A 23,512-nucleotide genomic window follows, 5' to 3' on the forward strand; every position below is an offset into this window, starting at 1 on the left:
TGACAACCAATCAACATGTAAAAGAAGATATTTATGCAACTACATAAATAATAAATAAATAATGGGAACATAAGTTGTAGAGACTTTGAAAGTGAGTCCATAGTTGTGAAATTAGTTCAGAGTTGAGGTGAGTGAAGTTATCCACGTTTGTTCGGGAACCTGATGATTGAAAGGTAATAACTGTTCCTGAACTTCGTGGTGTGGGACCCAAGGCTTCTATATCTCTGTCCTGATGGCAGGGTGAAAAGAGAGCTTGGCTTGGATGATGGATGCTGTTTTCTTGTGGCAGTGCTCCTCATACATGTGCTCAAGAATGGAGAGTGGTTCTTCCTGTGATGTACTGGGCTGTATCCATCACTTTTTGTAGGCTTTTCCATTCTTGGGCAATGGTAGTCTGTGATGCAATCAGTCAGGATAATCTTCACTGTTCATCTATAGAGGTTTGTTAAAGTTTTAGATGACATGCCGAATCTGTGCAAACTTCTCTGAAAGTGGAGGTGTTGATGTGCCTTTTTTGTAATGTCACTTACATGCTGATCCTAGGACAGATCCTGTCATATGATTAAGCCAAGGAACTTAAGTTACTGCTCCTCTCCACCTCCGATCCCCTAATATGGACTGCCTCGTGGACCTTTAGGTTCTTCCTCCTGTAGTCAATAATCAGCTGTCTGGATTTGAGTAACACACATCAAAGTTGCTGGTGAACGCAGCAGGCCAGGCAGCATCTCTAGGAAGAGGTACAGTCGACGTTTCAGGCCGAGACCCTTCGTCGGAGTCCTGATGAAGGGTCTCGGCCTGAAACGTCGACTGCACCTCTTCCTAGAGATGCTGCCTGGCTTGCTGCGTTCACCAGCAACTTTGATGTGTGTTGCTTGAATTTCCAGCATCTGCAGAATTCCTGTTGTCTGGATTTGAGTGAGAGGTTATTGTTGTGGCACCATTTTCAATCTCCTTGGTACATGCTGATTCATCACCACCCTTGATTTGGCCAACAACAGTGGTGTTAGCAGACTTAAATTTGACACTGAGCTGTGCTTAGCCACACAGTCATAATTATAAAGCAAACAGAGCAGGGTGCTGAGCACACAGCTTTGTGATGCAGTTGTGTTGATGGTGATTGTCGAGGAGGTGTAGTTGCCAATCCATATTGACTGTCTCCCATCCACTACATAATGTACTGGTTGGGCATAGGAGTACATTCAGCCAGAGACTCATTCCACCGAGATGCAGCACTGAGCGTCATAGGAAGTCATTCCTGCCTGTGGCCATCAAACTTTACAACTCCTCTCTTGGAGGGTCAGACATCCTGAGCCAATAGGCTGGTCCTGGACTTATTTCTTAATTTACTGGCACAATTTACATATTACTATTTAACTATTTGTGGTTCTATTACTATTTATTATTTATGGAGCAACTGTAACGAAAACCAATTTCCCCCGGGATTAATAAAGTATGACTATGGAACCTGCAAGTGAGTAAACCGAGAATCCAGTTGCACAAGGAGGTACTGAAGCCTTGGTATTGGAGTTTATTGATTAGTTTCGAGGGGATGATAGAATTGAATGCTGAGATGTAGTCAATGATGAGCATCTTGTTGTATGCATCTTCACTGTCCAGATGTTCCAGAGCTGAGCGAAGAGCCAGTGAGATGGAATCCATTGTCTACCTGTTGTGATAGTAGGCGAACTAGAGCAGATCCAAGTCAGCCCTCAGGCAAAAGTTGATATGCTTCATAACCAACCTCCCAAACACTTCATTACAGTGGATGTAAGTGCTACTGGGTGATAATCATTGAGGCAGGTTACCCCATCTTCCTCTTGGGCACTGGAATGATTGAAGTTTGAAGCAGGTGGGTACCTCAGACTGCCGAAGCAAGAGTTTAAAGATAACAGTAAATAGTCCACCCAACTGATTAGCACAGATCTTCAGTACTCGGCCAAGTACATTGTCTGGGCCAGATGCTTTCCATGGGTTCACCCTCCTGAAGGATGCTCTCACATCAGCCTCAGAGACTGAAATCAAGGGTAGTGTTGGTCTGTGGGAGTTCGTGAAGGTGCTTCCATGTTCTGTCGGTCAAAGTGAGAATAAAAGGCATTGAGCTCATCTGGGAGTGAAACCTTGCTGTCACATATGTTGCTTGGTTTTGCTTTGTGGGAGGTAGTAATGTAGGATTTTGTGAATAAAACATGCAAGAGTTGTTTGATGATCTTAACAAAAGTTTCAGCCCTTTACTTTCGTACGAACAAACCAAAAACAGTCACCCTACACTGACGTCACTATTTCAGACACCATCTCTTGAAGAGAACACAAGAACTCAATGACAGTGTTTGTGAATTATGTAGAACAGTTTCTATGATGAACAATATGTGTTATCTGTCACCCATTACATTACCCTACGCAGCAACCCCCCCCCAAATTCATCAAAAGTGAGTCTGTCTGCAGCTCATACAAGCCACTCAGCTCAGGTCCTATGTGCCTTGGTTGGAGTAACAGCAGGTGCCTCTGCTTTGTCCAGGGGTGTTCTGACACACAGATGGTCATGCCCTAATGCAAGGGTAAGGTAGTGGAACATCCAGATCTTGGTAGGCCGGTTTAAAGCAATTTATAGAGATATATCCAGCTTTACACATCCTAAACTGGAACAGGCCATCCATTGTAAGGGGGCTTAAGGGGGTGTTGATGTGCATCATGGCGGACAAAAAATGAATGAGGTAGTATGTCGGTCAACGGGAACCCGAAAGTGCTGTTTGCCATGACGGGAGGTAGGAATAGGTGTAAAAAAATTGGGTTTACTGAGGAGGACAGAATGCTGATGAGACGCCAACCAGGTGTTTGTGGTATCAGGAATAAAGTCACCCGGCACCCGTAGGAGCTGCCCACACACCAACTCAGCTGCAGAGGATTGCCAGTCCTCTCTGTGAGCTGTTCTGAGCCTCACAGGACCCACAGGAGATGATTGTGTCAACACTTGTCTGTGAGGGAGGTGCTCAGAGCAGCTTTGAAACTGCTCATGCAGGCCGTTGGACTGTAGGTGATATGCCTTGGTGTGATGTAACCTAATGCCAAAGTTGTGGGTCATTGTTGCCCAGAGGTCTGACATGAATAGGGGGCTGTGATCGGAAGAAATATCAGAGCGGGTGCTGAACTGAGGGACCCAGGTTTTGATGAATGCCCGAGCCTGTCTGCAGCCGTCATCTGTCGTCAATGCTGGAGTGACAACCTCTGGCCACCTGGTGGTACGATCCACCGCGGTAAGATGTGTGAAACCATGGACCTACCAGGTTCATAATGACATGGTCAAACCATCGCTCAGGGACCGTCAAAGAGGCCAATGGTGCTCAAACGTGACAGTTAATTTTCACCCGCTGGCACATAATACAGGCTGCACTCCGGTCTCAGGCGTCCTTCCTAAGGCAACCAGTTTCTGTGAAGTCTTCCTGCTCATATGCAAGAGCCCATGAATGGAGTTAAAAACAGTGTACCTCCAGTTTGCAGGCACGATGGGGCGAGGGTGATAGGTTGAGACATCGCACAGGAGAGAAACTCCTGTGTCCCTGAAGTTGATGTCAGCCAACCGCAGGCTGGTGACAGCTGTCCTGTGAGCCTGGACCTCTGGGTGGGAGCTTGGTCAGCTGCCATGCCGGCATAGTCAACCCCAATGTGTGTTGCATCGCCGGTGGGCCACGAGAGGCAATCAGCCAGAGCATTGTATTTCCCTTCGATGTGCTGTTTGTCAGACGTGAATTCTGAAATGTAGGCCAGGTGGCATTGCTGCCGTGCAGAGAGATTTGTGGTCAACAAACACCGTGAAACGCTGACATCCAGTAGAAAACAAAAGCAGCAGATGGCCAAATAGAAACTGAGAAACTGGCGGTCAAATATGCTGTACTTCCTCTTGGGTGGGGGAGAAGTGGGCGGAGCTGCTGGCTGAAGAAGGTGAGTGGCCAACTGTTTGTGCATGGGACCCACAGCCTCTACTGAGGCGACGGTAGTGATGACTGTAGGTGCATGGGGAGCATGTGCACCACCAGGGTTGCATTCTAAAGGGCTCATTTGGTGCCGGCAAATGCTCTATTCAATCGCAGACCACTTAAGCATGTGATTAAGGGCACTGCCTTTTAAGGGCTTGAGTCAAGGGGAGCATAAAGTCAGCAGCTCTTGGAACAAAATAATGATAGAAATTCACCATACCTAAAAACCCTTGCAGTGCTTTGGTAGTGTGGGACAATGCGAAGTCCATAATAGTGACGACTTTTGATGGCAGGGGTGTTGCACCTTCTGTGGAGTTGCAGTGGCTGAGAGAGTCAGTAGTAGACAACGTGAACTGGTACTTAGCGGATTTAATAATTAGCCATGTTGGCTCAAGTGCTTGAAAAGTGTGCGGAGCTATGAGAAGTGTTTGGTTTCCAATGTGTTTGGAGCTGGCAATAAGTGTTCGTCTAGGTAAACAAAAAGAAAATCTAACTCTTTTAACACACTTTCCATTCTGTCTGTCTAGGTACCATATCCGATGTGGACTTTGGTGACCATGGTTTTCCATGTATATCTATCCTTCATTTTTTGGATGACTTCCATTTCCTCGATGTGTAGCCACCTGGCTATGCTTTTGACGTAGATAAGCCGAGGTCTTCCTCTAGGTTTACTCCCCTCAATCTTTCCAGAGAGTATGAGTTTTTCTAGTTCATCTTTCTGCATGATGTGTCCTAGGAATCTGAGTTGTCTTTCTCTTATTGTTGGTATGGGTGATCGAACTGCTTGGGCTCTTCTGAGAACTTCTTCATTTGATGTCTGTGTGGTCCATGATATTTTTAACATTCTCCTGTAGAACCATAATTCAGCTGCTTCTAGTCTCTTTTCCATTGCTGGAGAAATGGTCCAGCATTCACTTCCGTAAGTCAGGATAGAATAAATGTAGCACTGCTGTATTCTGTTTATAGTGTACGTGCTCATCTTTCTGTCTGTTAATATGGTCTTCAGCTTTTGGAAAGCTTCTTTCACCATTGCTATTCTGTATTTAATATCTGTGTCGCACCTGCCATTACTTGTTATTAGGCTGCCAAGATATCTGAATTTGTTGACTTGTTTGATGTTTGTATTTCCGATCCTGATCACGCATTGTGGGATGTTTGTCTTTCTGGAGATGACCATGCTTTCTGTCTTCTTGGTGTTGATTGAGAGGCCTCTGGGATTACTTTCTGCTGCTACTGTAGTGAGTAGTTCTTGAAGTTTTGTTTCTGAGTCAGCTATTAGTATGATGTCATCAGCATATCTGATGTTACTTATAATTGTGAATCCTTTGAAGTCTTTTGTACAAGGCCTTGGTGAGACCACACCTGGAGTATTGTGTGCAGTTTTGGTCCCCTAATCTGAGGAAAGACATCCTTGCCATAGAGGGAGTACAAAGAAGGTTCACCAGATTGATTCCTGGGATGGCAGGACTTTCATATGATGAAAGACTGGATGAACTAGGCTTATACTCATTGGAATTTAGAAGATTGAGGGGGGGATCTGATTGAAACGTATAAAATCCTAAAGGGACTGGACAGGCTAGATGCAGGAAGATTGTTCCCGATATTGGGGAAGTCCAGAACGAGGGGTCACAGTTTGAGGATAAAGGGGAAGCCTTTTAAGACCAAGATTAGGAAAAACTTCTTCACACAGAGAGTGGTGAATCTGTGGAATTCTCTGCCACAGGAAACAGTTGAGGCCAGTTCATTGGCTGTATTTAAGAGGGAGTTAGATATGGCCCTTGTGGCTAAAGGGATCAGGGGGTATGGAGGGAAGGCTGGTACAGGGTTCTGAGTTGGATAATCAGCCATGATCATAATAAATGGCGGTGCAGGCTCGAAGGGCCGAATGGCCTACTCCTGCACCTATTTTCTATGCTTCTATGTTTCTTTTATACTTCTCAAGATATTTTCACTATACAGGTTGAATAAGTCTGGCGAAAAGACACAACGTTGCCTGGCTCCTCTCATGATATTCACATACTCACTCACTTCTCCTTCTATTCTGATGAATGCCATCTGGTCCCTAGACAAAACACTAGAAGAATGCAAATCACAAGAAGCCATTGTTGTCATGGGCGACTTCAATGCAAAAGTTGGTGAGGGAAGAGAAGACCATATTGTTGGAGACCAGGGATTGAGAGAAAGAAATGAAAGAGGAGAAAAGCTTATATCATGGTGTAAAACAAACAATCAGATAATCACCAACACTTGGTTTAAACAGCATCTAAGAAGGAAGTGGACATGGAGAAGCCCAGATGGGAACAACAAAAATCAAATCGACTACATAACAATCAATAACAGATTCAAAAACTCGATAACTCAATCAAAGAGCTACCCTGGAGCAGACTGTGGAAGCAGCCATATACCAGTCATTTGCAAAATGAAAATGAAGATGAGAAAATTAAAGAAACTTTCCATTAGTTGTTAGAAAGTCTGTGCTGCATTTTTCAGCCCACACAGCATGCACAGAAACTCAAATAGGGCAAACAGGATTAAAACATCAGTTTTGGAAAAATCTTTTGTGCACACAGCCATCAGATGGTAGCCCCTGGCTAATTCCACTTTAGAAAAAATTATTTCCTGGCCAAAAAGTCTTGAATATGTGGGACTGGGTAATGATCGGGTGTGGTGACCTATTTAAGGAGGTGGTAATAGCCACATGGATGACAAACATCATCAGGCTTAGGGACCTTGTAGAGGGGTGAAGCCAAAAGGCTGTTTGACCTGTGTACAACCCCAAGCATTTCCATGTTAGTAATCTCAGCCTTTGCACTGTCCAGCTTTTCTGAGTCCAGTTTACACGCACACGGGCATGGGTCGGCGAGCCATTCGTGGAAATGTAATGCTGGACCTTCTTGCTTTGTAACTGTAGTGGAAAATGTGTGCTTTGTGATGTTTGGGATTTTGCCCAGCAGGCGAGTCAGTTCACATGTGGTGGAGCATATGCCAGACAGAGTTGTTGTGGGGAATTTACTGAGTGTACAGGTTAAAGACCCAAAGCTATGCATCCACAAGCTGGCAGTTCTTAAGATCTACTAACAGTCCTTTGCCACACAGGAAGTCTGCATCGAGCAGAGGTCCAGCAACTTTAGCCAAGACAAAGTCCCATGTGTTGTGTCCCATAAGTCCAGATCCTGCTGCCATTGGCGGCCTTGATTGAGGGTCCGTTGCTCGCTGCCTCATAATCAATGGGCGATTCTGCCAGCACACACTTTTGAGTGCCTGTGTCAAAAGGAAGTGTTGCCCTGAAAGGGTGTCTAAAATGAAAAATAGATGACCCTGACAGCTGGAGCCCACCATGTTCACAGACCTCTGATGTCCCAATGCGCTGCCATTGTTGAAGCTGATTGGCGGTCGTCACTTCTTAGCATTTGTGCTGAAGCGTCTGTGGTAAAAACAAAGGCTCGGTTTTGTCTGGTTCAGAGCTGAGGGCGTTAGTGTGCTGGAGGCTCTGCTGACAGGGCTTATTGAGACAGAGAAAGGAGGAGGAAAGATGCACCTCTGCTTGGCCGAGTGTAGACAATCAGCTATTTTAGCAACGCAAACACGAGTAAATCTGCAGACGCTGGAATTTCAAGCAACACACATAAAAGTGGCAGCATCTCTAGGAAGAGGTACGGTCGACATTTCGGGCCGAGACCCTTCGTCAGGAGTCACCCAGGCCGGGCAAGGAGAGCAACTGTTTGGCACACTCAAACTCAGTCAGTCCAAACGTCTGTAGTAGATGAGTTTTCAGAGTGACATATTTATCACGTGCAGGTGGGTGAGTTTAGTAGACTCAGCACTCTGGCTACAGTGGAACTACTTCACAGTGCTACGACATAGTAAAATTTGGTATTGTCCACAGTAATTTCTTGCAGTGCAAACTTGGCTTCTCCCTGTGCAACCCACACAACAGTGTGCTGCTCCCAAAACTCCAGCAGTTTCAAAGCGACTATGTTGATCGACATGCCGTTGAGTAACTCTGACGATGTCTGCAAGCGTCGGGGTCACCAATGTAGGATTTTGTAAATAAACAATTTGAGAGTCATTTTATTTGCTTAACACAAGCCACAACCCTTTACTTCATATACAAGCAAACCAAAAGCAGTTGCCTCACGCTGACATCATTACATCATACGCCATCTCTTAAGGTGAACACAACTCAATGATGGTGTTTGTGAATTATGTAGAACAGTTTCTATTATGAACTACATGCGTCGTCTTTCACCCATTACGTTACCCTCCAATGGCATTCAAACTTTGCCACAGCTGTTGAGCATCCTTCTGTGATTCAAGTTTGGTCTGGAATTGCCACTTCATATCTGAGAAGGCTTTCCATACTTGGGCCTTGTGCACTTTCCTGCGTCGGCAGTGCTGAACAGCACCAATCTAACCTTCAGTAGAATGCGGATCTCTTGATCTATCCAGGGATTCTGGTTGGGAAAGACTATGAATAATTTTGTAATACCATCCTGGCTTTTATTTCTTTACATTGTAAACAGATGTGATCCTGATAAAACCCTCAAGTGACTTTATTCGTTTGGTTCTTGTGAACGGTTCATTACCCAGTCAGTTAACATGTCAGAAGAATTATGTGAACCAAGTTCCCAGGCATCAGAAGATGCCTACAGTTTCACAGCAGCCAGCAAATCTATCCTGCCCGTCCCCAAACGTTTCTTTGCATGTCCTTTTCTCCATTTTATTGGTAAAAGTAATTTGAAGTTCACAAAATCAAAGAGAGCAATTACAGAGCTTTTTTTTGCAGAAACAGGGTTACTTTATTGTCTTTTGCCATGTCTCCAGGTTAATTAATAACCCAACAGTAAGCTATATTCAAGAAAGAGAAGTATAACGTTGTGGTGAGCATTTGGTCCATAATGACAGGAAGTTTGTTAACTCAACAGCTGTTTTATTGTGGTAAACACAAAACAGACTGGGCACCATGACCCGGAGAGTGAACCCCACCAGCCTCATACAGACCATCACACACCCCGGTTAAAATTAGGGTGACCCACAAAATACACAAGCAAAACCCATGTATAACCCAAGCTAAAATGTAACATTAAGTGAACTGGAACTTCCCATCATAATCACACAAAAGCATTTTAACACAGAAACAATAAACAGTACTGGTCATTAGAAATGCAGGGGCGGACTGTCAACCACGCTCCCCCTTCCCAGAGCGTCACAATATTATATAAAAGATAGTACTATAGAATTTCACATTGATATCATGAAACTGGAGTTCTAAACTTTTAAGTAGTTATGCGGGATCTGTTGGCTGAGGTTAGCTGGCCGGTGATGTAGTGATATTAGCAGTGGACTTCGAGCGAATTGTGTTGGGTTCGAGTCCGGCCAGCCCTTCGCACACTTTCCATTTGTGCTGGCTTGTGCGTTGAGCTAGCAACTTGGCCTCGTAAGTGGAAGCGGCAAAAATCCCACCTGATATACCAAAGGGCATGATAAGGAACAATGTCTTTGGCTGAGGCAAATTGGGAAATGTGATTAAATAGTACGACAGTGAATAAACAAAGCAGACTTATGGGAAAAGCTTTGCATATTTTTGCTTGGAACTTGATTCACGTAATTTTTCTGACATGTTAACTGACTGGATAACTAATAGTTTACAGGAACAAAACCCATATCTGGGAGGAAGTGGAACCCATTATAAATCTTCATTTGTTACACTAGTAAACAAGTGTTAAACCATTTTATGCTCCATCGCTGGTTCCTTCATCCTATTGAACAAATGGTTACCATTGCTCAGAGGAAATCTGAACTGCTGTTCAAGCATTTCTTTAATTAGACCATTGTTTTCTTCCCAGGAAACCCAGTGGAAGAGCTGAGGCCATTCAGCTGTCACAAGTGATGGATGATATGTTAGAGAAAGTTGGGTTTAATGAAGATGATGAACAGGAATTAAAAGACGAAACTCAGGTATTGTGAGAATGGCAGAAACTGTAGTTCAGACTCAAAAAACATTATAAGAAGATAATTTTAGGAAATAAATTAATTATTATCAATTTTATCCAACTAAGTTGGGCCTAAAAACCTTTTTCCATGCTGTATGATGCTTATGATTCTAGCATCTTACATTTTACACAATAATGTGAGCTTCTTGCAGTTAAATACCCCAAGGAACTTCACAGGACTATTACCGAACAAAAATTTGACACAGTCACATAGCAAGATATTTACAAAGATATTGAGTTTTATAGTAATATAATAAGAATGTTTGTTTTCAATCTAACTTTAGTAGTTTTTCTTATGCACAGTCATGATTGACATGAAATTCAGCAACAAGCTAAAGTAGAAATGTCTTGCTGAAGTTTTGGAAGGTTGATGTGTTAAAGGTTTAAGAGGCAAGTAATTTAAGTTGTGTAGGATTGATTTAATTTATCAGTGATATTTTAAAAATTTGAGCAGGTTTTCTTAATCCCAGCCAACTCTTTCTCCAGTATAAACATAGAACATAGAATAGTACAGCACAGTACAGGCCCTTCAGCCTACAATGTTGTGCCGACCCTCAAACCCTGCCTCCCATATAAGCCCCCACCTTAGATTCCTCCATATACCTGTCTAGTAGTCTCTTAAATTTCACTAGTGTATCTGCCTCCACCACTGACTCAGGCAGTGCATTCCACGCACCAACCACTCTCTGAGTAAAAAACCTTCCTCTAATATCCCCCTTGAACTTCCCACACCTTACCTTAAAGCCATGTCCTCTTGTATTGAGCAGTGGTGCCCAGGGGAAGAGGCGCTGGCTATCCACTCTATCTATTCCTCTTTTTATCTTGTACACAAAGCTTTGGTTGAAGAAGTAAGTAGTGTTCTGAAATAGGATTTATGAAACACTTTGGTAAAAATTGGCAAGGATTAAGAAAAGATTTCAGCAGTTCATTGCTGAGGTAGCCAAAGATAAGGCTGGAAGTGATGAGCAATTAAAACAGGGATGCGCAAAATAAACCCATAAATCAGCAACTGTACTGTTCTCTGTATATTAATAGATAGATTTTTAATGGGCCATTCCTCAGAGATTTCAGATTCCTATCGTCCTGGAAATTTCCTAATGTTCTCTGTTATGTTTTGTAACTCCATGCTATTCACATACTTTTACATATAACTCATAATGAATTATTTAAATGAACAAGAATACTTAAGCAAACAATATGTTTGCAATATTACTTAAATATTAAATACATAACAGATCATTTGATATGCCTGCACCTATATCATAAAGTGAGGCATCGCAGGAAAAACTCACTGGACAATGTGGATCATAATGTGTCACCATTTCCTTCACCTTTTGGAAAGCCATCTCACTAGCTTTGTCCATTGCTATTTCTTCCCGGTCTGAAGTAATGAGTTTAAGGGGTGGAGCTCGGTAGCCAGGTTAGGCAGGAACCTGTTATAGTAATTGACAAATCCTATAAAGGACCAGAACTGTGAGAGGTCCTTTGGCCTTGGGACATCCACCACTGCTTGAATATTCTCAGCACACTTGTGTAGTGCTTATGCGTCAATGGACCATAGTAAGTGAAGCTTGGTTTAAAGAGTTCACACTTCTTGCATCATGCTCTGAGTCCATAATGTTCTAATCTTTTTTAACAAAATCCTGAGATTTTGGAGATTTTCATTGTCGTCCTCACCGTTAACAATGATGTCATCCAGGTAGCACTGACTGCCTGGCAGACTCGCAGCACCTGGTCCATAACTTTACGCTGGAGTGCAGGTGCAGATGCTACTCCAAAAATATGCCTATTATAGTGATAAAGCCCTTTGTGAGTGTTTATGGTGATAAGCACTTTGGACTCTTCTTCCATCTCCATCTGTAGGTAGGCCTCAGTTATGCCCACTTTACTGAATTGTTTTCCTCTTGAAAGGTTTGCAAAGATGTCCTCTCTCTGGGCAGAGGATATTGATCTACTTTCATTATTGGGTTGATGGATGATCTTAAGTTTGCCACAGGTCCTGAAAGACCTATTCCTCTTGGTTACTGGGACCACTGGCATTGTCCATAGACTCTACTCAACCTTGGCAAGAATTCCTTCACTATGCATGTGACCTAGCTCACTGGCTGCTTTATCATGGGTGATATAAGGAACCATACAGCATTTGTAAAACTTGGATGTGGCTTTTTCAATTAACACTCTTTTACCCTTGATATGTAAGTTTTTCAATACCACTCTTCAACACTGCTGTGGCATCACCCAGTACATTAATTCACTTTCAGTACACACTATAACAGGGGATGTGGCATGCAACTGGTGGATGGATCTCCACTCAAATTGTAGTTGTCTCAGCCAATCATGTCCCCATAATACTGGCCCTCTTGTTTTTACCACATTTAAGCCCAGTGTGGCTTGTTGGTTATTGTATTTCACTGTTATGAATGTCTTTCCCACTGGAGTTAACTTTCCTTCAGTATAAGTTTTTAGTTCGAGATCTGCAGGTTTCAGTTTGTGGAATAACTTACTTTGTGAAATAACTAAAAGAGCTGAGCCGGTATCCAATTCCATTTTAATAAATTTGCTCTTCACTTCTGGTGTAAGCCACATTGCTTGTCTCTTGTTAATGTTCACATTGTAAATCCCAAGGCTTCCCAGTCCTGTGTCACCTCATCGTTATTAGATTTTTCATCAACGGCGTGCAGATTAGTGCTCTTTTTGAAACTGTAACTTCACTTTTTCATTTATTTTTGTATGCTTGACATGCTCTTTGTATATGTCCTACTTCGTTGTATTTTCTGCAAGTTTTGCCTTTAAACCTGTGAACCTTCGCACTTGTCATGAGCCTCTGTCACAATGGTACCCCAGTTTATCTAGCCTGGGAGACCTGTCTTTAAACATTGCAATTCTGTGCACGCTCACTTTCATTCCTTACTGAAACTTAATTGAGTCTATGCCTGCAGTTTCTATTGATACACTGATTTCAACTGTTCTTTTAAATGTGAGTACTTCAATTAGTAGTTGTTTCTGAATACTTTCTTGTAAGATTCCAATGCATCGTCAAGCCCTTCACTGAATTGAGAATGCTCAGACAATCTCTTCAATTCAGCCATGTATTCTGAAGTCAACTCCCCCTCCTTTTAATTCTGCTTATGAAAACTAAAGCATTCTGCAATCAATTATTTAACTAAACAAGAATGTTTAATCAAACAATTTACAATATCACTGAAATATTAAATACACATCATTCTTCATATAAAGATGAAGTTTTATTCATGTTATCACTAAGGATCATCAAATAGATGAAATTTACAGAATAACAATATTTTAATTACGTTAATATGAAAAACAATGCAAATATAGAAGGAGCAATTTGAAATGCCTTGACTGCTTAGAATCAATATGTATGTGGGGTAGAAATTCATCCTCAGGTGCTGGTGCTAAATGTAAAATATATTGGCAGTAGATTTGAATGTTAGGGCACTAAGAGGGACTTAGGAGTACAAGTACATGCAGTAGTTTGTTGAAAGTGGCACCATAGGTAGACAGGGTTGTGAAAAAGGCATTTAGGATGCTGGCTTTCATCAGTTAGGCAACTGAGTATGGGAGTTGGGATGTTATATTGCTGTTGAATTGTTGTATTATGTTGCTATATACAGACTTGGTCACTCCTGTTATCAGAAAGATGTAGTTAAGCTGGAAAGAGTGCAGAAAAAATTTATGAAGATGTTGCTAGGACCAGAGAACCTGAATTATAGGAAGAGGTTGGCCAGGTCAGATCTTTATTTCTTGGAACTTAGGAGAATGAGGGGTGACCTTGTGCAAAAGTTTAAGGTTGTGAGAGTTATGGATACGATGGGTGGTAACAATCATTTCCACAGGAATCTTAAATAAGGGGCATATTTTTTGGGAAAGAGGAGAAAGATATAAAAGGGATCTGAGGGGCAACATTTCCACATAGAGGATGGTGAATATGTGGAACAAACTGCTAGAAGAAGTGATTGGGGCAGATACAGTGATATCGTTTAAGAAACACTTGCTGGGATATGGGCCGAGCACAGGAAATTGGGATGAGCTGGGTAGGCACTGTGATCAGCATGGACGTGTTGGGCAGAAAGATCCATATCCATGCTGTACTGTTCAATGGCTCCAGAATCCTCTCCGATTCTGACTGTGGGTTCCATTGACTTTGGCGTGAAGTAAAAAGGAAATCTACTACACCTTTGTGATTGTTGAAATAAAATATTAATTAAGATTATAAGATTATTAAAGGCTCTTGCAGCAGTTAACAAATTGAATAGCATCATCATACTTAACATCTGTTTATCTCTATTTCAATTGTGCTCTTTATTTGCATAGATCCATCATTTGCTGGACCTGGTGAAAAAGGAGCAAAACATTTATAACCTTGTGTTCCATGAGCTTATTCGTCAGATTAGTGTGGATTGTGGGGAACGAGGAGAGCTTCTTGCCAAAATCAGGTCTGTTTTGCAACCTAGAAATAATTTGCCATGTGGTATATAAAGTTAGCAGATGATGTTATTTCTGGGCTGGAGGTGCAAACAAAGAGAAAGCAGGATCTCCTAGTTCGCCAGAGAATGCAGGGTCTCCCAGTGGCCACACATTTTAATTCCACGTCCCATTCCCATTCTGATATGTCTATCCACGACCTCCTCTACTGTCAAGATGAAGCCACTCTCAGGTTGGAGGAACAACACCTTATATTCTGTCTGGGTAGCCTCCAACCTGATGGCATGAACATTGACTTCTCTAACTTCCGTTAATTCCCCCACCTCCCCTTCATACCCCATCCCTTATTTATTTATCTCTCTCTCTCTCTTTTTTCTTCCTCTGTCCCTCTCACTATAATCCTTGCCCATCCTCTGGGCTCCCCTCCCCTTTATTTCTCCCTAGGCCTCCCGTCGCATGATCCTCTCCCTTCTCTAGCCTCGTATCCCTTTTGCCAATCAACTTTCCAGCTCTTAGCTCTATTCCGCCCCCACCCCCTGTCTTCTCCTATCATTTCGGATCTCCCCCTCCCCCTCCCACTTTCTAATCTCTTCTTTCAGTTAGTCCTGACGAAGGGTCTCAGACCAAAACGTCGACTGTACCTCTTCCTGTAGATGCTGCCTGGCCTGCTGTGTTCACAAGCATTTAGTGTGTGTTGCTTGAATTTCCAGCATCTGCAGATTTCCTCATGTTTGCAATTTTGTTTTTTGTAGCACTGGAACATTATTGGTAATACATAAACAAGCATTCAAATTTCAGATGTAGTGATGCATTGTAATGTATAAATTATACTTACCATTTTCCTTTGAAGCATTAGCAGCAAATATAACATAGGTAAAAGTATGCCATTGCTCAGATGGGATTTCTCCTTATAATGAAAAAATAAGTGAAATAGCATCGAATAATTTTGATGGAATAATTTTGTTTTAATACTGGACAAAACCAGCCGGGTAGTATAAATGCAGAGTCCTACACACAGTCTTGTTATTCTGAGTTTGGGCCCAACTGCAATGTTAACTGTGCACTTTGTGGAAAAACCATGTACTTTTCCTAAACACAGAGATTCTGCAGATGCTGGATATCCAAAGCAACACAGACAAAATGCTCGAGGAACTCAGCAGGTCAGGCAGTATCTGTGGAAATGGACAAATAGTCGATGTTTCAGGCTGAGTCCCTTCTTCAGGATTGGAAAGGAAAGGGGGATGATGCCAGAATAAGAGGTGGGGGGAAGGGATGGAGGACAAGCTGAAAGTAACAGATGAAGTTGGGAGGATGGGGGTGAGGGATGTAGTAAGAAGTTGGGAGATGGAAGGTGGAAAAGGCAAGGGCTAGAGAAGAAAGAATCTGATAGGAGAGGAGAATGGACCATGGGAGAAAGGGTGCCGGGGGAGGTGAAATGCAGATGAGGAGAAGTGGTAAGAGTTCTTAGTGGGGAGAAGTGGGAAGGGGGAGGGGAAAATTACTAGAAGTTGGAGAAATCGATGTTCATGGCATCATGTTGGAGGCTACCTGGACAGGATATGAGGTATTGCTCGTCCAACCTGAGGGTGACTTCTTTGTGGCAGAAGAGGAGACCATGGACTGACATGTCAGAACAAGAATGGGGATAGGAATTAAAATAGTTGGCCACCAGGAAATTCCACTTTGGAGGTGGAGGTGTTCGACAAAGTTGAGCCCAATCTATCGGTAATAGTAGATAACCCTGCCAGATTCGCAGATGAAGTGTTGCTTCTGCTGGAAGGACTGTTTGTGGCCCTGAATTGAGGTGAGGGAGGAGGTCTATGAGCAGGTACAGCACTTCAGCCATTTGCAGGGAGAAGGGCCAGGAGGAAGGTTTGTGGGGAGGATTGAATGGACAAGGGAATCATGGAGTGAGCGATCTCTGTAAAAAGCAGAATTTGGGGGGAGGTAAGAACGTGTATGGTGGTAGGGCCCCAATGAAGATGGTGTAAGTTGTGGAGAATGATGCGTTGGGTGCAGAGGCTCATGGGGAGGTAGGTAAGGGCAAGAGGAACTCTATCCCTGTTAAGACGGTGGGAAGATGGAGTGAGGGTGGATGTCCAGGAAATGGAGGAGAGGTGGGTGAGTGCAGCATCAACGGTGGTGAAAGGGAAGCCCCGTTCTTTGAAGAAGGATGTCTTGTGTGCTGCAATGGAAAGCTTCATCCTGAGAGCAGATGCAGCTGAGATGAAAGATGCATATCCGTTGTCTACTTGGACTGCAGCTTCTCTATTAATGCAATGCTACATTTGTCATTCAGTTTTCTTTTTTTTTACCACTTTATTGCAATTATATATGGCATGATCTATTTAGATATCCAACAAAATAAAAAGCTTTTCTCTGTCTCTCAGTATACGTGACAATAGTAAACCAAGATTTCTTCTCAAGCTTGCAAATATTGCCACTATTTCAACTTGGAATCTTAACTCTTGGTTAGCATTCACTAATGAATTGAAATATTACAAAGATACAGACTGATTACCCAGGAGGAAAGTATGAATGACTTTAGGATGCAATGGTCAGAGAACTGACAACATAACATTCACCCAAGACTTGTGATTTGAAATATCAAGACAGATTGCAAAGAAGGAGGGAAAATAAATTAAAAGTAAATGATGGGGAAAACTTTTTTAGAAATTGTATGATTTTGATTTATTTTTAGTAATGATTTTTTTTAAGTATGATTTTGAAAATAACGTTTTGCCTACCTCTTCACAGAGAGAGGTATGTGAGCTTATTGGACCACATTCCTCGCCATCTAATTAGTATGCACAATGAAATCATGATGCAACGGTTATTGGACAAGCAACTTGTTTTGGAGCTGTTTCTTTTCCAAAATGCTGTTGAGAAACTTAACAGGTAATTATTTTAATCAATGAATCTATCCAAAAATTTTGCTTTTATTGAGATGACAGGAGTAAGGGCTTTTCAAATGAACTACTAATTTCTAAATTGTAAAGAACTGATGGGTAGTTTTGACAAAACAACTAGATGCAGTACATTTGATGGCTCAAAATATTGGGTGTTTTTATTATTTAAACTCCTTGCACTGAATCACAGAGAAATCCCAAGCTTGACCTTTAGTTTCTCTGAACCAGGGTTATTTGGACTCTTGGATTGTAAAGTGGTGAAGTTAGCCAGAGTTTGAACTCTAGGCCTGTAGATGTTGTGTACATACATCTATTGATGCTTCTGGACACATCTTCAGTGATGTTCCTGGAATCATCGGGTGTTTCGGGTCTTTCAACATCATACAACCTCCTCCAGGTAACCCAGCCGGGGCTGATCAGACCCCAGTTTGTGTCCAGATGGCGAGCTACTTATGACTCCATGGCTCCCCTCTTTTGAGCCACAGCCATCTTGAGGCCCTCTCTGCAGCATCGGTGGTACTGCGGATGGCTCTCCTCTTCCTCTGTCCCTCGATGCCCAAAATGCTGAAGGCCCTAACTAAAGAATGGGCTATGAATCCCCTACAACCAACCTCCGCTGGGAGACACCTTGCTCTCCATCCAGCCTGCTGACAGTTGCTGACCAGCCCTGTGTACTTGGAGAGCTTCCTTTCAAAGGCCTCCTCCAAGCTATCTTCCCATGAGACTGTCAGCTCCAGCAGCACCACTTGCTTAGCAGACTCAGACACTAGGACAATATCTGGTCGCAGGGTGGTGGGTGCGATATGGTTGGGGAACTTCAGCTGCCCTTCGAGGTCCACCAGCAGCTGCCAGTCCCTTGCAGAGGTCAGAATGCCTGCAGATGTTCTTTTGGCAGGTATTGGCTGCTCCCCAGCTCTGACAAAGGCAATGGTCTGCTTGGAGGGTCGGGACCACTTCGCCCACTCAACTCCTGCGCTGACGGCTTCAGCGATGGTCTTCAGGACCTGATCATGCCTCCACCTGTACCGTCCCTCACCAAGCGCCCTTGCACAGCCTCTGAGGATGTGCTCCAGGATTCCTTACTTGGAGTACAGTGGGCACGCAGGTGACTCTGCCTTGCCCCATGTGTGCAGGTTTGATGGGCTTGGAAGCACATTGTACACTGTCTGGATGAGAAATTGGATGCGGTGTGGTTCGGCTTTCCAAAGATCAGCCCAGGTCACTTTCCTCTCAACCGCATTCTCCCATCTTGTCCAAGCTCCCTGTTGCTTCATTCCCACTGCCTTGCAGGCTCTCATCTCCTCCACTACTGCTCTCACCTCCTCCTGAACTAGACGACGCCTTTCCTTCCCTCTGGTGTCCATTTGGGGAGTTGGAAAGGATCCTAGCCCAGCTCGGCCTTGTGTGACCACTCCCACCAGCCTCCTGTGACGCAGCCTCGCCTCTGCCTCCTGAACAGCTTCCTTTGCCCTTAACTTCCTGCCAGTACTTACTTGGATCCCTGCTCTAGCCACCTTCGGGTCACTTGAGTCCCTATACTGTAGCACTTCTCTGGCTCTTGTTACCTTGAATTCTTCCTCCAAGGATTTGAAGGGCAGTTGCAGTTTGTTGTGGTGTCCATAGAGTGCGATGCTGCTCAGGCTCTTTGGCAGCCCCAGCCATCTCCTGAGGTGGTTGCTAACCCTCCTCTCTAAGGTTTCGACTGTCGAGATCGCAACTGCATAGACGAGGAGGGGCTACAGGATTCTGGGAAGAATGTCATGCTGATACACCCAGGCTTTAAACTTCCCAGGTAGGCCAGACTTGTCCACAGATTTCAGCCAGCCATCCAACTTGGTGCAGGTTGCCTGAATGGATGTTGTGTCCCTTAAAGAGCCGACAAAAGCTTTGCCTAAGCTCTTTACTGGCTTTTCTGTGATGGTTGGGATGGCTGTGCCTGCGATGCTGAACTGGAACTTGTTCTCTACTTTCCCTTTCCTCAGCACCATCGATCTTGATTTGGCAGGTTTGAAACGCACCTGGGCTCACTCCACCAGCTTTTCGAGCCCTGGCATGGCATTCTTCCCAGAATCCTGTGGCCCCTCCTCGTCTATGCAGTTCCGATCTCGACAGTCGAAACTGCAGAATCCTCCGGCAGCCTGGGACTGATTCTGCGGTGACTGTGAGGTCATCCATGAATGCCCTGATAGGTGGTTGCCGTTGAGCGGAATTCATTCTGGGCCCTGTGCACTCTGGTTCAGCAGACTTAGTGAGCATATTCATGGCTAGGGAGAACAGTGTCACTGAGATAGTGCACCCTGTGATGATGCCGATCTCCACCTGGTGCCAGGTTGATGTAATTGCTCCTGAAGAGACCCTCATCCTGAAGTTGCTGTAATACTCAGTGATAAGGTCTCTGATTCTGCTGGGGACGTGATATTTGGTCAGTGTGAGCTGCACCAGCTTGTGCGGAATGGAGCCATATGCATTTGCCAGGTCGAGCCACAACACTGACAGGTTGCCCTTGTTCTCTGTGGCCTCCCTGATGAGCTGTGTCACCACACTGATGTGCTCCAGACAGCCTGGCATCCCTGAAATGCCACCCTTCTGGACTGATGTATCAATATAGGTGTTCTTTGCTAGGTAGGTGCACAACTGGTTGGAAACTGCACTGAAGAAGATCTTCGCCTCGACACACAGCAGGGAGATGATGCGAAACTGATCTATCTGGGTGGCATTTTCCTCCTTCGGGATCCACACCCCTTCAGCCACTCTCCACTGTTCTGGGATCTTCCCCCTTCTCCAGAAGATTCTCAGGATCTTCCACAGACGCAGCAGGAGTTTGGGGCAGTTCTTGTACACTTTGTACGAGGTGTTGCTTGGTCCTGGAGCTGAGCTTGCCCTTGCTTTGCGGACGACCTCTCTGACTTCCTTTAGTTGCAGCTCTGACATGTCGAACTGCACATCCGGTTCAGGTGGGTCTATTAGGATGTCGCACTCTCCCAACTCCTGCTCTCTTTCAGGATCATTATATATCTTCTTCAGAGGTTGGTCTATGTCTTCCTGCGAACAGGCCAGTTTCCCATTGCGCTTCTCCCCCAGCAACTCCTTGGTGAACTTGAAGGGGTTGGTAATAAAGGCAGCACATTTTCGAGCCCTTTCACGACACCGCCTCCGATGCCACTCTGCCCGGCGGAGGACCCTGATCTTCTTTCGTAGTATGCACATCAGCTGGGCCAAACCAATGCGCTCCTCTTCTCCTGCCTCCTTGTATTGGGACTTCAGCAAAGAGAGGGTGAAAATTGGACTCCATTGTGATTTGCCTGCATTGTATTTGAAGAACATTTTCATTTACATACATTATAACATGTACAGTATAAGCATCATGAGTGTGATCCACTAGAGGGCAATAGCCAAAAGGAATCTGTGCCTGCAGGGTGTGAAAAAAGGGGAAAAGGCTGGTGGATAAGCATTAAGAAAGATTAAGAAACACTCAGTTTCTATAGCTAAGATGCAGTCATATTACTGTGGGAAAAGAGCTTTCTTCAGAAGAGGTACTAAGTACTGATCAATTGTAGATTATCATAAATCCAAACATTGTGTTACCATTGAGAGTCCTTTGCTGTTGATGGTCCAACAATGCCCAATGAATTTTGTTATTACAGGGAAGTCTGTGGATGATAATGTCCTTTTAAGAACTGATTACAAAGACTGCATATTGTTGGGTACATGTTGGAGCCATGAGAATGTAATAACAGCATTTTAAGATAATTATGTAATTTCTCACTCTCTATCTCTTATTGCTAGTGAACTTGGTGAACTTCGAGAACGTGACCGCAAGGCAACAAAGATGATAGCGAAAACACAGGAGGAACTAAGTAATGCATTGATTGAAGCCCATAAAAATGCCAAGTGAGTCTTCAGTGATCTGACAGAAATACTCATATATTTGGTAGAAATGTAGCAAGAACCATAATTTGCTGCAAACTGGAAAATGGGATTTTAGTAAGGAAAATTGAGTCTCGATGAGACAAAATATGCCTCCAGGTTTCAGAAGCATTAAGGTAGAAGTAAACGCTATTGTGGAAATTTGAGTAAGGAGCCTTACTGATGGAAGGAAGACAGAGTTGGAAACAGCCCTAGTTCTATGGATCCCAACAACAGTGTGCCTCAATTTGGAGATAAGCTATTGGCGGCAAGGAAGTGGAATTTATCGCAGGTATTAAGAATAGAGAATGTGTAACGTTTTGTCACTTCAAAACACCCAACTAATTAAAAGGAAATGTGAGTCTAGCTTATGTTTACTTTAACTGAGGCGCCCACGCATCACATGGTTATGTGATGACGTATGCAATTCACTTATTTTTACATATAACCATAATGAATTATATAAACAAAGAATGTTAATCAAACAATACATTTACAAGATTGCTCAAATATTACTGGAATATTAAATATATAACACTCCTCCGTGCTTTGCTATACACTCCAACTCAATATAGATTACATCTCAACTATACACAGAATACTATATAATACAACTACTATACAGACATCTACAGCATAGTAAATTTTAAATTGTCCCATTCAGGCCTAAAGATTTTAGGGGAGGCTTTTTCACTCTTATGGGATAACACCTTTCTTGACAAGGGGGATCCCTCTGCTTGTCAGGTGAGACTTCTAGCTGTGAAAGAATCTCAGATTCTGGGACCTCCTCTATGGTAGTTGTGGGAGCTGACTCTGGGGCTACAGGAAGTGGTTCTGACAGCTCTGGACACCTTTCTTGGCTAACATTTGAATCTGCTCTCCACAACTGATCAATGTGTTATTTCTAGATGACATCAGATGCAATCTCCACTGCGTAGGAGATTGGTCCAGTCCTGTCCTTAATCTTTCCAAGTACTCACTTTTGCTCATCTCTCTAGTCCCTTGCAGGACTGCTCATCCAGGAGTAAAACAACGAATCTCCTTGTTTGAGGAGCCCTCAATTTGTCCCAGCTGTTTGTCCTGCATACTCCTTCTGAGATTGGGTTTGAGGAGATCCAAGCGTGAGTGCAAGGGTTGACCCAGGAACAACAAAGCTGGTGAGCTGTTGGTTGTGGAGTGTGCTGCATTGTGATATGAAAGGAGGAAATTGGCAGACTTGTGATTCAGTGTTAATACAGTGTGTTTTGCTGACATTGCTCGAAGTGCATTCTTCACACTCTGGACAAAACTTTTCGCCAAGTATTTGTAGCTGGGTGATGTGGCACAGATGTAATTTGTCTTATTCCATTCAATTTCAGGAACGACTGAAACTGTTCTGCCACAAACTGTAATCCATTGTTACTGACTATATGTTCTGGAGCACCAGTCCTTGAGAAGATGCTTCTCAACACATCAACAGTGTGCGAGGTTGTAGTGAAGGCTATTGGGTGGTTGCATCCACTACTACCTAGAAATTTGTGCCCATGAATGGTCTGGTAAAATCTACATGAATCCTCCTCCAGGGTAATGCAGGCCATTCCAGGGATAGAGAGACACTGCTCTTGGTATCTTCTGGAAGTGTTAGCATTCCGAATAGTGCATGGCAAACCGTTTGATCTACTGATTTATCCTAGGCCATCAGATAAAGCTTCGAGCCAATGCTTTCATTTTAACCATGCCTAGATGACCAGTATGTAGCTCCTCCAACACTGTAGCTTCAGCTTGGATGTTACAATAACTCAATCCCGACATAAGACAACCCCTGTCAAGGGCAAGTTCTTCCTAGAGCTGGTACCAATAAGGGAACTATTACTTATGCCACACATTCCAACCATTTTCGGTTACCGTGTAGACTTAATACAGTGTGGGGTCTTTTCTGGTTTCCCGTTGGATCATCTCTGCCACAATAGGCAGACTTTCATTTTGCATTAGGGAGAATACATGGAGAGGAATGTCCTCTTTCGTAAATTTTTCCAGTATTTCCTTTTTCAACAGTAAACAGGACAATCCATCAGCTTTTTCATGATTAGTTGTCCACTTGAATTTGATCCTATAATTGTTCCCTTAAAGAAACAAAGCCCACCTCTGCATTCATACTGCTACTGTTAGTGAAGCACTCTTCTGTAGATTGAAAACGGACACGTTTTTGATGATCAATAATGAGAGTAAGCTCGCTACCATGGAGGTACCGATTGAAATGTTTTACACCCCAAACCAGACTCAAGGCCTGTCTGTCAATTTGTCTGTA

At 43.5% G+C, this 23,512-nt stretch overlaps 1 protein-coding gene across 9 annotated transcripts in view; it reads left to right on the top strand.

The window, feature by feature from the left end:
- The window catches only part of axdnd1 (axonemal dynein light chain domain containing 1), a 164,437-nt gene that overhangs the window by 41,006 nt on the left and 99,919 nt on the right, over positions 1 to 23,512 (top strand). For all 9 annotated transcript variants that reach the window (XR_011888046.1, XR_011888045.1, XM_072274022.1 and 6 more), the window contains 4 exons: positions 9,818 to 9,929; positions 14,300 to 14,421; positions 17,168 to 17,308; positions 21,106 to 21,210. Coding sequence is in view for 7 of the 9 variants with exons in the window: in XM_072274022.1 (XP_072130123.1) it covers positions 9,818 to 9,929; positions 14,300 to 14,421; positions 17,168 to 17,308; positions 21,106 to 21,210 (480 nt within the window). In the remaining 2 variants the exon portion in view is untranslated. The remainder of the gene's footprint in view (positions 1 to 9,817; positions 9,930 to 14,299; positions 14,422 to 17,167; positions 17,309 to 21,105; positions 21,211 to 23,512) is intronic.

The sequence above is a fragment of the Mobula birostris genome, chromosome 12 (assembly GCF_030028105.1).
Source record: "Mobula birostris isolate sMobBir1 chromosome 12, sMobBir1.hap1, whole genome shotgun sequence".
Taxonomy (NCBI): domain Eukaryota; kingdom Metazoa; phylum Chordata; class Chondrichthyes; order Myliobatiformes; family Myliobatidae; genus Mobula; species Mobula birostris.